The sequence below is a fragment of the Seriola lalandi genome, unplaced genomic scaffold, assembly GCF_002814215.2.
Source record: "Seriola lalandi dorsalis isolate HSWRI2012SDOR001 ecotype SW California unplaced genomic scaffold, Sedor1 jcf7180002054560, whole genome shotgun sequence".
Taxonomy (NCBI): Eukaryota; Metazoa; Chordata; class Actinopteri; order Carangiformes; family Carangidae; genus Seriola; species Seriola lalandi.
Genome location: NW_019525113.1, coordinates 781,320 through 794,903, shown reverse-complemented (window position 1 = coordinate 794,903; position 13,584 = coordinate 781,320). Strand labels below are relative to the sequence as shown.

Sequence of the window (13,584 nt, the reverse complement as noted above, 5' to 3'; positions counted from 1 at the left end):
TTGTGTTGCTTTTATCACACAAGGAAAGAAGCAAAGAACAAAACTAAAACACAATGTCTAATATTTTTTTAAGGGGGTGAAGTTGGATCACATGCAGATTCTACATTCATTCATTTATTAGTTCTTATGGACATTGTTCACAATTTTCTTTTTTTTTAAGAATATTTTTTGGGCTTTTATTCAACAGCACACACAGTAGAGAGACAGGAAATGGGGAGGCAGAGAGAGGGGGAATGACATGCAGTAAAGGGCCGTCCGATGCGGGACTCGAACCGACTGCAGCGAGGACTGTAGCCGCTACACATGGGGCACCTGCTTAGACCACTACGCCACATGACGCCCCTGTTCACAAGTTTCTGCCATGTCATCAACTTATCTAAAGAGAAATTAGAGAAATAATTGATAACATTGACAACATTAGTTTCTGCCTTACTCCCTCATTAACACATACACACAATGAGTGGTTGTTGTAACGTTTCATATTTGATACCCATCCTTGGCCCCGCATTTGTCCAATATCCTGCTCTACAGTAGGTGATGATTTATCTCCTTCTCTTTAAGTATTTCAATTTCTCAAAGTTTGATCTTCAGGACAGTGTAAAAAACAGTGTAAAAAATGATTTAACGTGACTCTGGCGCAGGTAAAGGGTCACCGTCAGAGTGAAGGCGCCCCTGCCTTCTCATCTCTTTCTCAACACTATAAATTATCTCCTCTGTCTCTCTCTTATCTCTTGGCCCCCACTTCCCTTCCTCCTGCCCATGAGCAGTATATCGTCCTTCACTGAACAGATGAACCCCTCTGGCTGCTGAGCTTTGGGCAAGCTATCGACTTCAGCATCATGAGCCCAGTAATGGACCCAGGATGGACTGGTGACAGTATGACGGAGCGAGTTGCTCCTTCACTACACCAGCTCTCAAATTAGCCCTCACTGCTGACTGATGGGGGACCAAGGCATTAGCACGTCTGTGAAATGGCTTTCATAGTAACTTTACTTTTTACTTTTACCGGGTGGCGGGTATTGTCTTCACCTTGTGAGTCTCTGTGTGTGTGTGTGTGTGTGTGTGTGTGTGTGTGTGTGTGTGTGTGTGTGTGTGTGTGTGTGTGTCTCATCAGGGCAAAATATGATCCTGGAGACGCCTACTGTGGCGGTAACTACCACTGAGGTGGTTGTAGGACTTTGACAGGTGTTTATATATCTGTCTGTCTGTGGACAGATGATTTAGTTACAGTGATGGTGTCACAACCGTACAAGGTATCATGACATTTTACAGTACTTGAGATTAAAATGAAGGCAACGAAGAGTTCGAAGATGGGTGTGGTCCAACCAATGAGCGTACTGCATACTCATGTAATATTGTAGCAATAATCTACAAATGAAAACTGAAGCTTCAACATGTTGAAAGACATCAGAGTCAGTGTAATCCCACTGTCAGATGGTCTCTGTAGTTATTTTATTCAGTATACTATATAAAGCCCCTTTTCCACAGTTCAAAAAACCTGCTAACATCTGGCTTTTGTCAGCAATGGAAAAGACTACTATCAGCGTTCACACCTGGTTCAAATGACTCTGCAGTAGACACAGGTATTCATCGGCTCAGGCTCCGATCGCCAGTGATGTCCGCAAGGAGCAGCTAGCAGCTTTCTCCCCTATGTGTGTGTGTGTGTGTGCGTGCGTGCGTGCGTGCGTGCGTGCGTGCGTGCGTGCGTGCATGCATGCGTGTAACTGCATGTGACACTTCTGCCTGAAGTTGTGTGCGTCCTCTCTGGCAAACTCGGCTGGTAGTGTAAAAGGGCTCAATCACCTTTTGCAAGTTTACCAGCGTTTAAAAAAACTGCTTATACCTGCTAATTTTGGTGATTTAAGGTAGTAATTTAAGATTACAGATGACACCAGATATTTGGGTCTTGAGCTGTAAATTCAGTTTCATCTCTGGTCTTTAGTCCAACTCTAGGGACTAAGGAGAGATTACAGGTAGGAGATGAAGGACATAACAGCTCAATAATTTATGCAGAAGTGGAACAAATTGATTTTCTAAAGTAATTAGTAAGATGTGTGACAAAGTGTCTTGGCAAGATGTTGGGCAGCCAGAAGAAGAGATTCAGTGCTCCTTGGTTGAGTCTCTGGACTCTACAGGAGGTAGAAACACCATTCTTCCAAAAGATATTCCCACATTTATTGTTTTGATGGCGGCGATGATAGAGAGCTCTTCTCTTTCCAACACTCCCATAGGTGTTTAATTGGGTTGAGCTTTAGTGACTGTGAAGGCTACAGCACGATTCACATTATTTTCACACTCATTAAACTATTCAGTGAACCCTCCTGCCCTCTGGAGAGCCATGCTCATCATGGAAGAGACCTTTTTTTACAGATTTGAAATGTTTCATGGGAGTATAAAGGTAATCACTCAGAATAACTTCCATTGACTCGCACGGACCCTTCCCTCCAAGGGGAAGAGTCGAGTCGAACCACGCCAGCAAAACGCTTTCTCAATTATTATTGAGAGCATCTGTAATTTATGTTTTCCCCTCATTTATTCAGGTTCATGTTTTTCACCCTTCTATATGTATATATGTAAATGTATATGTGAAGTGTGGATGTGTAAAAATGGTACATCGCACAGGTGTTCGCATGTCCACCGTCGCCAGCAGCAACACAATTGTTATTGACCCATTCATCTTTAGTCCGTCATCTTATGTGGCGCAACACATTCTGCCTGCGCTATTTACCATACGCTTGTCTGATTGTTGTCCGAGGTGTTATTTATCATCTCAGTGCAACATCAATACCACTTACCTGCCACTGGTCCCTCTCTCGCCCAGGAAGGAAATGGATTACTGAAAGAGAGAGAGAGCGAGGGAGAAGGGATTGGGCCAGAATGTAAATGTAGAGATAAATTTGGTCAGACGCACACAGCTGTATGTTGCTCATGGTGAGGGGGGCCTTCAGGATCTGCACTTATGATTTCCATTAAAGGCAAAAGACATAGATTATCTGTGAGCAGGTGAAGGGTTCTTCCTCATTACCCCCATCTCTCCCACACTCTCATACCATCCTCAGTGATACAGTACATTCATTCCCTGTTTGTATCTCAAAGATCTTTTCCCATTTCCTCCTCTTGCTCCCTCCCCCTGCTTTGCCCATTCCTGGTGATTTATGCTGAGTCCTGGATAGTTGATCTTTATTCAGTGGGCCTCCAGGCAAGGCTGATAACACCAAGGCCCCTCATAAATTCTGTCTAGCATCTCTGCCCTGACTTAGCCCCAAACACCTTCTTTCTTTCTCTCCAAACTCAACCCCTAAAGAGAAAAAAAAAGTTGTGTTGGATTTCTTTGGTGAGTTGAATTCTCAAGTAGCCCTTCAAGACGTATGTGGTTAAATTACTGCAGAAATGGCTGCAGTTCACTGAAGTCAGAGATCCCCTACGGCACTTGAGTGGACAGGCCTGAATTGATGTGAAGGGCAGCCTTGAAATAGCCAGGCCAGTCAGAGACAGCGATCAGTTAGAAGAATGTCTTGTGTAGTCTGCCACAGAGGAAAGCAAGTAAATACTCCAAAAGGAAGAAGGGGGTTTTCTCTTTCCCAAGAAAAAACACTTTTTTCATGGGTATAAGTTCTGCTTATTGGATTTAGGAAATGGCTCCTTTGGTATCATGTAACATCTGGTTTTTCATCTTCCCTGGGCATGTCGCTTTTTCAGGGGTCAGAACATTTTAACTGACCGGAGTTGAGAGTCATAGAGATAATCTGCAGTTGTCCTGAGGGGCTTCTTGATCACCTCTAACTAAAGAACGAAACGGGGCAAATGTGAGATATGCAATGACAAGTAATGAAGCAGAATTATCTTATTTTTAAAGGTCCCATATAGTCTAAAGGTAGATGTCCATGTGTTGTTTGATTATAAAGCAGGTCTAGGTTCTATATTAATACTGTGAAAGTATCAAAGCCTCAGTCCACAGAGAAATGCACACAGCCTGTATTCAGAAACTGAGCCTTAAAACCAGCTGTCAGGACATCTGTAACTTTGTGATGTCACAACAAAGAACATTTAAGCCAGGTTACCCAAGTAATTGTGGGTAATGGGCCTAATATCCTAAGGTGCAATCTGTAATTGTTAACGTCATGACCATTCAGATTCCTTTTGTTTTTGAGAGTAGCTGGCCATCACAGCAATAATACAGTATGTGATGTATAAAGCCGGACAGCAGGGGTTGACTGGATGTCTGGCTGCTTGGATCAATGGCCTACTGCAAGTATGTTTACATTTACAGCAATGAGTTTTTGTTCACTGCTGTTTTGGAGATACCGTTACAGTTACCAGGGAAACAGAGGGGAAAATGGCTAGATGCTTGACTTCATTTTTAACATGCTCTCTAACTCCTGTACTTCCCCGATGAGATACCTGGGTGAGGATCAGACAGTGCTCCTGGCCAACAGAATTAAGGTGGCACAGCTGCTGCCTTGGCTCTGTAACACCACGCTGCCACACAGGTGGCCTCTGTGTGTGTGTGTGTGTGTGTGTGTGTGTGTGTGTGTGTGTGTGTGTGTGTGTTGGAGATTAAAACTTGGTAAGAAATACTGAAGTGAGTGAACCAACTTTTACTGATTAAATACACCATGTTTGCACCAACTAGTTGTTGTAGCAAACTTTCACTAGGAATCCCAAACAAGCAATCCTGCCTTTACTACAAGCGCACACTATGGCACTATAATGTTGGGCAGCTTTGTGCAGAACACTTACTATCATCCACCTAAATGCTACACATTGCAAAAAGCAGTAAGCATTCTATATGGGGCGGCTGTGGCTCAGGAGGTAGAGCAGGTCATCTGCTAATCAGAGTGGTTCAATCCCCAGCTCCTTCAGTCCGCGAGCTGAAGTGTCTTTGGGCAAAATACTGAATCCCAAATTGCCCCCGATGGCTGTTCCAACTCCCAAGGGCACGTGTAATTCTTTAAAACTTATTTTCCCACTGTTAGTTTTTGGCTGTATATTTCATAAATGGAAGAGTTGTCTGTAGCAGATAGATATGACCATCCAACACTTTGGTCTCTGGAGAGATTCCCTCAGAACAAAATTGTTATACTGCACATTCTTGGTTTTACCTGGTCCCATGGCTCTGGTTGTGTTTGGAAAGGTATGTGCTGACTGCATGTCATCCCACCCAAGCTTTCTCTTCCATTTGTTTAGGAGACTAAGCGGCTGATTCAATGTTGACGCTCACAGAAAGGCTGAAAAATGAAATACATACCACTTCTGCAGATCCTAGATCAGTCATGTCTGCCACCTCTACAATATTTTTGTTGTGTAATTCAGGAGCTCCAACAATGACAGCGATTTATTAACTCAAAGGTCAGTTAACTGCCTTAGTTCATGGTGGCAGCTTCACAATGAAGTACAGTAAACAATGACCACTGTGTGGTCTGTATGATTGGTTAGGGACTGAAACCTGAAAGTCCAAATACTCTTGAATCTATATTAAAGCTCAGCTTCAAAAAACTGCTGATAAATGTGATTGCTGGTGCAGATCTTGCATTGGACCCTGCAGCAGATTCCCTCAGTTCTTACAAAATGTACATCAAAGATACACACTCCGTGCCTCCATCACACCTTTCTGCTCTCAGCTCTCAGTCAAACTCATCAATAGTTTGTCTCTGCCAAGGGGGGGTGTAGTTCTGTCAGTGCCCCTCCCTCCTCATCACTTGTAACCACAGCCCAGATTTGCCACTATTGATCAGAACACAACCAGCGTTCAGTCTGCTATTTCGATTGATTTCTGTGGCCAAGGCCAGATGGTTTTTTACTTGCTACCCCATTTCTCTCGACAGTCGAATGGGAAATTATATGTCAGCTGCCAAGATTACTGCTGATAATCAGCAGTTGTTTCTGTGTATGAAGCCTTTTTTTCATCCAGACGCCCCAGAATAAAAACAACACTTTGTAAAAGTAAAGGCAGCTCTTTCATCTAATTAGTTTCATTATTTGTGTTCATGATATCTTTAGTTGTTCTGATCCAATGATTAGGATTAACACATTTCTGCATTTCTCCAGCTGATTTGTTTGTCATTCTGTCTTTCAGAGGACAAAGGCTTCAAGAGAAGTGAAGTGATTTAAACCTCCACGAGTTGTTTGTTAGTTTGTAATATGCACAGAGCCTCAAGTGAAATGTTTTTCCTAAGCACTGTTAGTGATTTACCACCCACCACGCAGAATAACAGTCATCCAAGAAACTTTAAGGTTTTGAATGAATTTCTCCATCAAGCAATCAAGACTTAATGCTACAAACACCAATATTTAAAACACAATACACGCAGTACAGCTGCACCAATGCAAGTCATGATGCTATCATCTTTAATCTCATCTTAATATTTTAGTGCCGTTATCTCATGCCTGAATTTGAGAAAACTGAGTATCCACTGTCAGGACAAATGTGTTGTAAGGCGCAGTAAAGGAAATGTCATTGAGCGGTTGTCAGTCATTTTCCTGATGCAGCTGAAAGAAAGAAACACAGGTAGCTGGGTAGCTTTAGTGTGACATCAATCAGCAACCTGTTTGTCAGAAGCCACTTGTCAGACCTCCAGACTATGTTTTCCCTTAAAATCATGAAGCCCAACTGTGAAAACAACAGAAGATTTTTTCAGAACAACTTTGATGCTGTGAAAACAGCCCAATTTATTCTTTTAAATCAGGGGTTTTCAACTGATAGTGAGTCAGGGACGACCATTCAGACTATCATTGAGTGCATGGTCATGGACCACCGGGGTGGTTGCAGACCTCTGGTTGAAAACATCTGCTTTAAATCACAGCTCAGAATGAGATGGTGTTCAGAAATCATGTGTGATACCAGCTGGGAATTGTAGTTTCAACCCTTTATCTGAGGACTTAAAAACTTTTAAATGCTCATATTGTTGGCTGTGGATTTTCACAGATATATTGGTGTTGGTATAGAAGTTGGCAGATATAAAAAGAAAATGCTCTTCACGAATGTTTAACAGCCTGCATTTTTATGTTTGAATGTTTGACTCTTATTTTGAAAAAAGATTGTTTTTGTTTTTGTTGTTGTTATTATCTAAATGAATTTACTTCCCAGTTACAGTCGGTTTGATGTTCCAGATGTCTGTTGTTCTCCTGGGGTCAGTTCATTGTAAAGCTCTGTCCTTTCTGTGCTTTGGGTCTGATCGTGTGCTCGTGTGTGTCCAGGGTGTGACATACTGTGGGGAAAGCTCTGCCAGCAGCCTGACCATGGCTAACGTCCCCTGGCACCAGGAAGTGGTGGCCTTCGTCCAGCAGCTGGCTGACATGTTGCCTCAGTATGAGATCGCCTGCGAACACGAGCACTCCAACTGTTTGCTCATCGCACACACCAAGGTAAGCGCTCAGCTTCAGGGGGTCACACATAACTACATCACGTACCACACCTGCAGCGTATGGCATTAAATATAATGAGATTTGTAGATCTTGCACCTGCTGAAACTGAAGTAGTTCAAACACATAAACTTAAACTCTCTTCTATTTGGTGTTTAATCCTTCATACAGGATTTATTGACATGGGGCATCTGCTTATGAAATTGTAAGACTCTTTTAGCCCAGCACATTTTATATGGAGAACACAAAATGCAGAAAACTGAACTGATGAAGAATCAATACATCATGTTAGCTTGCTTAGACAGGAGGTTGCTGGTGGTTTTACTAACAGTTCCCAGCATGAATTTTCTGCTCAAACTTATTTTTTCTTCCAAAAGTGACAAGAATTCATTGGTTCCAGCCTCTCTGCTTGTAAACTGAATGTGTTTAAGCTTTAGACTGTTGGTCTGACAAAACAAGCAATTTGAAGTCATCTTGGAAATACTGATGGCATTTTCCCTTTTGTCTCTGATGAATGATTTAGTGGGAAAATCATCAGCAGATTTATCGATACTGAAATTATTCTTTTGTTGCAGATATGGTATAAAAGGCCAAAGCATCTGATGTAATTAATGTTTTGATGTAATTAATTTCTGTTGGTGATTGTCAAGTCCCGTAATATGTATGGTTTGCTCTAGATTATGTGTCTTTCTTTGCTTGGCTGTGTTTATATTGTTTTTAAAACTTGCTATCAGGTAAGTTTGCTAAATCAAACAAAGATATAATATATATTTTTATATATATATATATATATGTATGTATATATATATATATGTATATATATGCAAAAACAGAAGAAGCAGGTAAGCTACACCTGATAAATATATATATATAAATATAATGGTAGTATTAGTGTCGAACTAGTCCCTAATATTTTTTATTTTAAATATTATATATTTTATATATTTATCAGGTGCAGCTTACCTGCTACTGCTGTTTTTGCATATTAGCATTTCTAAGTTTTCAGCGTTATCAGTGGACCTGCACAGTGGATACTGCATTAGCATCCCTTCACACATACTAACGAATAATGTGTACCTGGTGATCTTCTTTGCTTCTGTTGTGATTCTGTAGCGGTTCTTCTCAGACACAAACACACACATCCTTTATCTCCATTTTCTCTCAAAGTCGGTTTCCAGACAGCTCATAAACTTCGCTGCACGTTCATAGTTTGTAAATTGATGTTTTGATTTTTGTCTTGTTGTATTATTTATATAATTTATTCTCCTGTCTGCCCCCCTCTGGAAATACGCAACCATCAGAGTGGTTAACTCTGGCAGAGGCTCACCGGCCCAGAAAGCATCAGTCAGTGGGGGGTTCTGCCAAGGCAACTGTCCGTCAATAATTAATGAATGATGATTAATTGCTGTCTTGGCTCTCTCTGACAGAATAGAAATTCAAGCCAGTCAGCTAGGCACACACACCACCTCATCACACACACAAACACAGAAAGTCCTAATCCTCCTTTGTTTTTATTTACTGGATCTTTGTTTTCATGGGATTGCTCTCAGATTGATTTACCTCTGTGGTCTCTGCACGCTCTCTGCACGCTCTCTGGGCTCCTCAGTGCCTGCAGGGATAACAGGAGAGAGACATCATGTTTATCATTTATTAGACAAGTTTTCTCCTGCACAGTGAAATGTTTATTTCAGGTCTACATGTAAAATGCTGCACAAATTACTTTGCTAAAAAATCACTGGTTTTAAAGTCACAGGGAATCACAGTTCAGTAGCATTTTGTTCCTGTAAGTTCAAGCAGGAAGTTGGCAGCACAAATCTTATGAAGTTGCAGAATCATGATGGCGGAGACAAAGGGAAGTTGAGGGAATAAATCTGGTAGGAATTTTCATTTTGCTTAGTGCTGCTGTATGTGACAAAGTAATTACTAAAGATGGAAAATATATATCATATATTGTGACCTACCAACAATAATATTTGGTGTTTAATGTTTATTAAATAGCCATATGTTTCCAATGGGGAAGTTGACTTACTGACTTTGCCTTTTCCCTCCTGTCCAAAACAAATTTAAAAAATGTAGAAACTGGAAATGCGTTGCAGATGGACTAAAGATAATATTGGGGCGCCGCGTAGCACAGTGGGTTACGCAGGCGCCCCATATATAGAGACCACAGTCCTCGCTGCAGCTGGTCCCCAGTTCAACTCCCGCTTCAGACAGTCCTTTCCTGCGTGTCATTCCCCCTCTCTCTGCCTCCCCATTTCCTGTCTCTCTACTGTCCTGTCCATTAAAGGCCCAAAAAGCCCAAAAAATTCTTAAAAAAAAGAAGATAATATTACATTCCCATCAGCCACAGCTGTGTTTTGTGCTAATTAGCAATATTAGCATGCTAATATGCTAAACTAAGATGGTGACCACGGTAAACATTAAAGGTCTTAAACATGAGCTTTAGCAGAGCTGTAGACTCTTATCTTGTTAAAGAAATGATGCACACACGTTCAGCAGTTCAGGTTATCATAGATAAACTGGCATGCACACCCAGGTATAACCTCAGATCATCATCATAACTATCATTACCCTCCTGGTGATGAGACACACACACACACACACTGAGACAAAGAAGGTGTTAAAAAGCCATTTGTGCAGTATACATTACAGACGCCTTAATTTATTTGCACCTTCTCGCCTACAACTGACAGTATTTCTTAATATACTCGCTCACTTCCTGCATCAGTCTTACAGATACAGCAGTATTAGTGCTCGATGCTGTGAAGCGGGATCTGTCTGTGTGTTAACTAATGGCTAAGGCTGAGCCACCGTGAGAAGAATGAACAGCGTTTTTGCACTCACTGCGTCTTGTGAGGCTTTTTAAGCCTCTGTAAAGGCCTTTTCAAGAAGAAACAGAAGAGAGAAATGTCTTCACTGTACCTCTAATTATGCTTATTTTCCCGGAGTGTGTTCGCCTGTTTCTCTTCATCCATAGGGAAATTCATGTACACTTAAACAACTTTGTCACGGTGTTTCTGTTTTCACTGAGTGTGACAGAGAAATGCACGAGGAGAAAGTGTATTAAGTTTATCATAATTAAATGAAACTGGAGCAGAAATGAAAAACATCAACAATTTTTTTTAAATCCATTATAGCATGGGAGCGATAAACTTAAAACTTTAGCCTAAACAATTCATTTTTTCAAACATTACACTAATTCTGTTCACAGAATGAAAAATCACTGCAGGATGAAAAGTGAGTCGAATTCAGCCTGGGTTCATCTCGAGATTTTATTAATCATGACTATTGTGGCTTAACATAAACACTGATGACTTTACTTTGTAATTTGACAACTTGTGCTGAATTATTCAGTCTTCTCGAGATGACAATTGACCACTCTGTCATGAACGGTTATCATCACGGCTGTTAACAGCGTGCGAGCAGAGTGTGGAACTAATTCATGTCCGAGTCAAAATATTTGGTTGTTGAGGACAGTGAGTTAAATGATGCACATAATGAGATAGAAGGCCCTGAATGCCTAAAGCAAAATGATGATGTTTGAGCAAAAATTACTAAGAAGTGTCTGTTATTTAATCTATTCACTTCACATGCGAAGTCAAGAGGGCAGATGGAACAACTTGAGACGCTGCACTAAAAAAAACTAGCTGTGAAACCTTGTTTGGATTGAATTGCTTCTGCACGTGATCGATCCACATTAAATACTATTTCTGTGTCACTGCCTTTTATGAATTGGAACAACATAACTTTATAAACCACAAGAACAATCTAATTAAAATGTGCAAAACCCCCAAAGAACAGTGTGTGAACGTCTCAATATATGATCACCAAGTCACATGTTGTTACAACCTAATATTTCCTCAAATGATTACAATCATTCCTCTAAATGTGTTGGAGTACAGGTTTAAAATCGGCGCCCTGTATCAGCTGATACATGAGTTTATGTATCTGTAGAGAAAGTTAGGAGTCGGTGCATCACAATTAAAATGTAACCACAATGAGGACACAGACACAGGAAATTGAGAATGGGATGAAAATGAAAGCTTAATCAAAAACTAGAACCTTCAGCATGTGCGCCTCCCTATGTAAATGTTGACACGCGTGTGCGCCGGCACACCGCCGTCTTTGTTCGGTCATCAATAATCCAGCAGAGTTTGGGAACTGGAGGCATTTTTAGGTTCCTCCCGTGAACAGAAAGCCTGATGTTATTCTGTTGAGTGTCTTCAGCGTACTGAATGTCTGTGCGGCACAGACTCAGCAGGAAGAGAGTCCAGAATATGAAGTCCTCCAGGTTTTAATGTTAACTTGCATAACAGCAGAGTTTGAAACACATCACAGGGAAGCACATCAGTCGTGCGTGCTTGCTTACTGCACAGTCCTCAGATCTTAGACTTCCACTTAGATGATATCACTGTTTGATGTAGTCCTTTAAAAGACATCAGAGCTGTGCGTGCGTGTGTGTGTGGCGATAGATCCTTCATGCACTGACACATCATCATCATTAGTTCCTTTTCAGTCCCTGGGATCCTCCCATTGATAGGCATTTCTCTTTCGTTCTACACTCTCAGCCGTTTCCCTCTTTCATCTCTCCTCTTTTTTCTCTCCTTCCCTTCCCCCATCTTTTTTTTCCTCTCATTTTCCACCCCCTTCCATCCATCTCATTGGCCTTTCTCTCACAGGACAGTGTAAAGAGAAAACAGATATGACACAGTTAAGACACAAACCTCCCAGATCTTCCTGAAAATCCTATTGACTTAAGCCCCTTTTCCACTGGTCAAAAGACAAGTTAACATGGGGCTTTTATCTGTGGTGGAAAAGGGTTCGATCATCATTCACACCCAGGCCAAATGATTCTGCAGCAGACACATGTATATATCAGCTCCGACTCCAATCAGCAGTGATGTAAACACAACACCCGGGTGAACCCACAAATCTTCACTCCTTTTCCGAGCTATTCAGAGCACCTGACCAGCAGGGTGCTGTTACAGCAGAAACACCACAGCTACACTGCGCTCGGGGGTGAAAAGGTGAGGACAGCCCCGAAATTAGTTTTAAGAACACACAATCATCAGTTGAAGCGTCTCACACGGAGGCTGCAACGCACCAACGAGATGAGACACGATGGATTGGTTTTACCACTCTGCACAGCTGCTAGCAGCTCACTGTTTCTCCCCTGTGTGTGTGTGTGTGTGTGTGTGTGTGTGTGTGTGTGTGTGTGCGCGCTCCTTGCAGTGGTGTGTGTCAGTGCAAAAGTCAATCGCCTTTTTTAGTGAGTTTACTCATATTCATATTATTAGTATAGGGAACAAAAATGTCTCCTTTAGCCTCCGGCTGGGAGTCAAACATGACGTGAAACATATGTTAACATGGAGAGGTGCTGTCAAAAGCTTTGCAGCATTGCAGAGATATTTCCTTCGAAAATTTCTGAGTGAGCCTCGCCCTTCTAACCAATCAGATGAGGCCGAAGTCAGGGGTGGGAGCTCGTGGCCGTCGATTGGGCGGAGACTGTCAAGTCTCATGGTAGCAATAGCTTGATTTTGAACTTGCATTTTTTAGCTTTAAATCTAAATTTGCTATTTTTCCATCAGGTTACAGACAGTATTTACAGTGGTTTGTTGGCACATGAAACCAGATACAGTGTATGACTCCTCCTCAGTTGGTTGGTCGTGTAGATATCTGTGGGTATTTAACTGTAACTGCTGTAAGTCTGGAACTATTTGATTGGCTGTTGACAAAAATAAAATAAATTTATGCAGACAACATGGGCAATTTGTTGACTATTACACACAGACAGGACGTGCATCACTGGAAGAAAAGATAACATTTTCTTCCTTTTGAGCACTGACTGTTTCTCCCTAAAGACAGAATGAGACATCAGTGTGAAAGTAGCGCACAGCTCATTGGCATGTGGTCATACATGAAGGCACCTCCTGTGGTGCTCAGTGAAGAAGCTGTCCTCAGCATCCCCAGTGATCCTCAGCAAAGTCGCTGTTAGTAAAAACAACAGGCCGCCTCGTTCTCTCCCCGTACAGCACCCGCTTCGCTTTGTTGCTCAGAGACTGAAATTGTTTGCAGAGATGCCAGCTGAATAAATATCATCCCTTCTCATTACCAGGAACATTAACAATAGACGCTGCTTTAATCCCCTCCTTTCTCAGGCCTCATTAGCAATGCAGCGGGCAGCGTGTCTCTAATGGCTGAAGCAGGCGCAAGGCATCTAAA

The 13,584-nt window shown here is 41.7% G+C and overlaps 1 protein-coding gene across 1 annotated transcript in view; it reads left to right on the top strand.

Moving 5' to 3' along the window:
• The window catches only part of tyw1 (tRNA-yW synthesizing protein 1 homolog (S. cerevisiae)), a 59,831-nt gene that overhangs the window by 42,711 nt on the left and 3,536 nt on the right, over nucleotides 1–13,584 (top strand). The window contains exon 15 of the mRNA XM_023416069.2: nucleotides 7,198–7,365. Coding sequence (XP_023271837.1) covers nucleotides 7,198–7,365 — 168 coding nt within the window. The remainder of the gene's footprint in view (nucleotides 1–7,197; nucleotides 7,366–13,584) is intronic.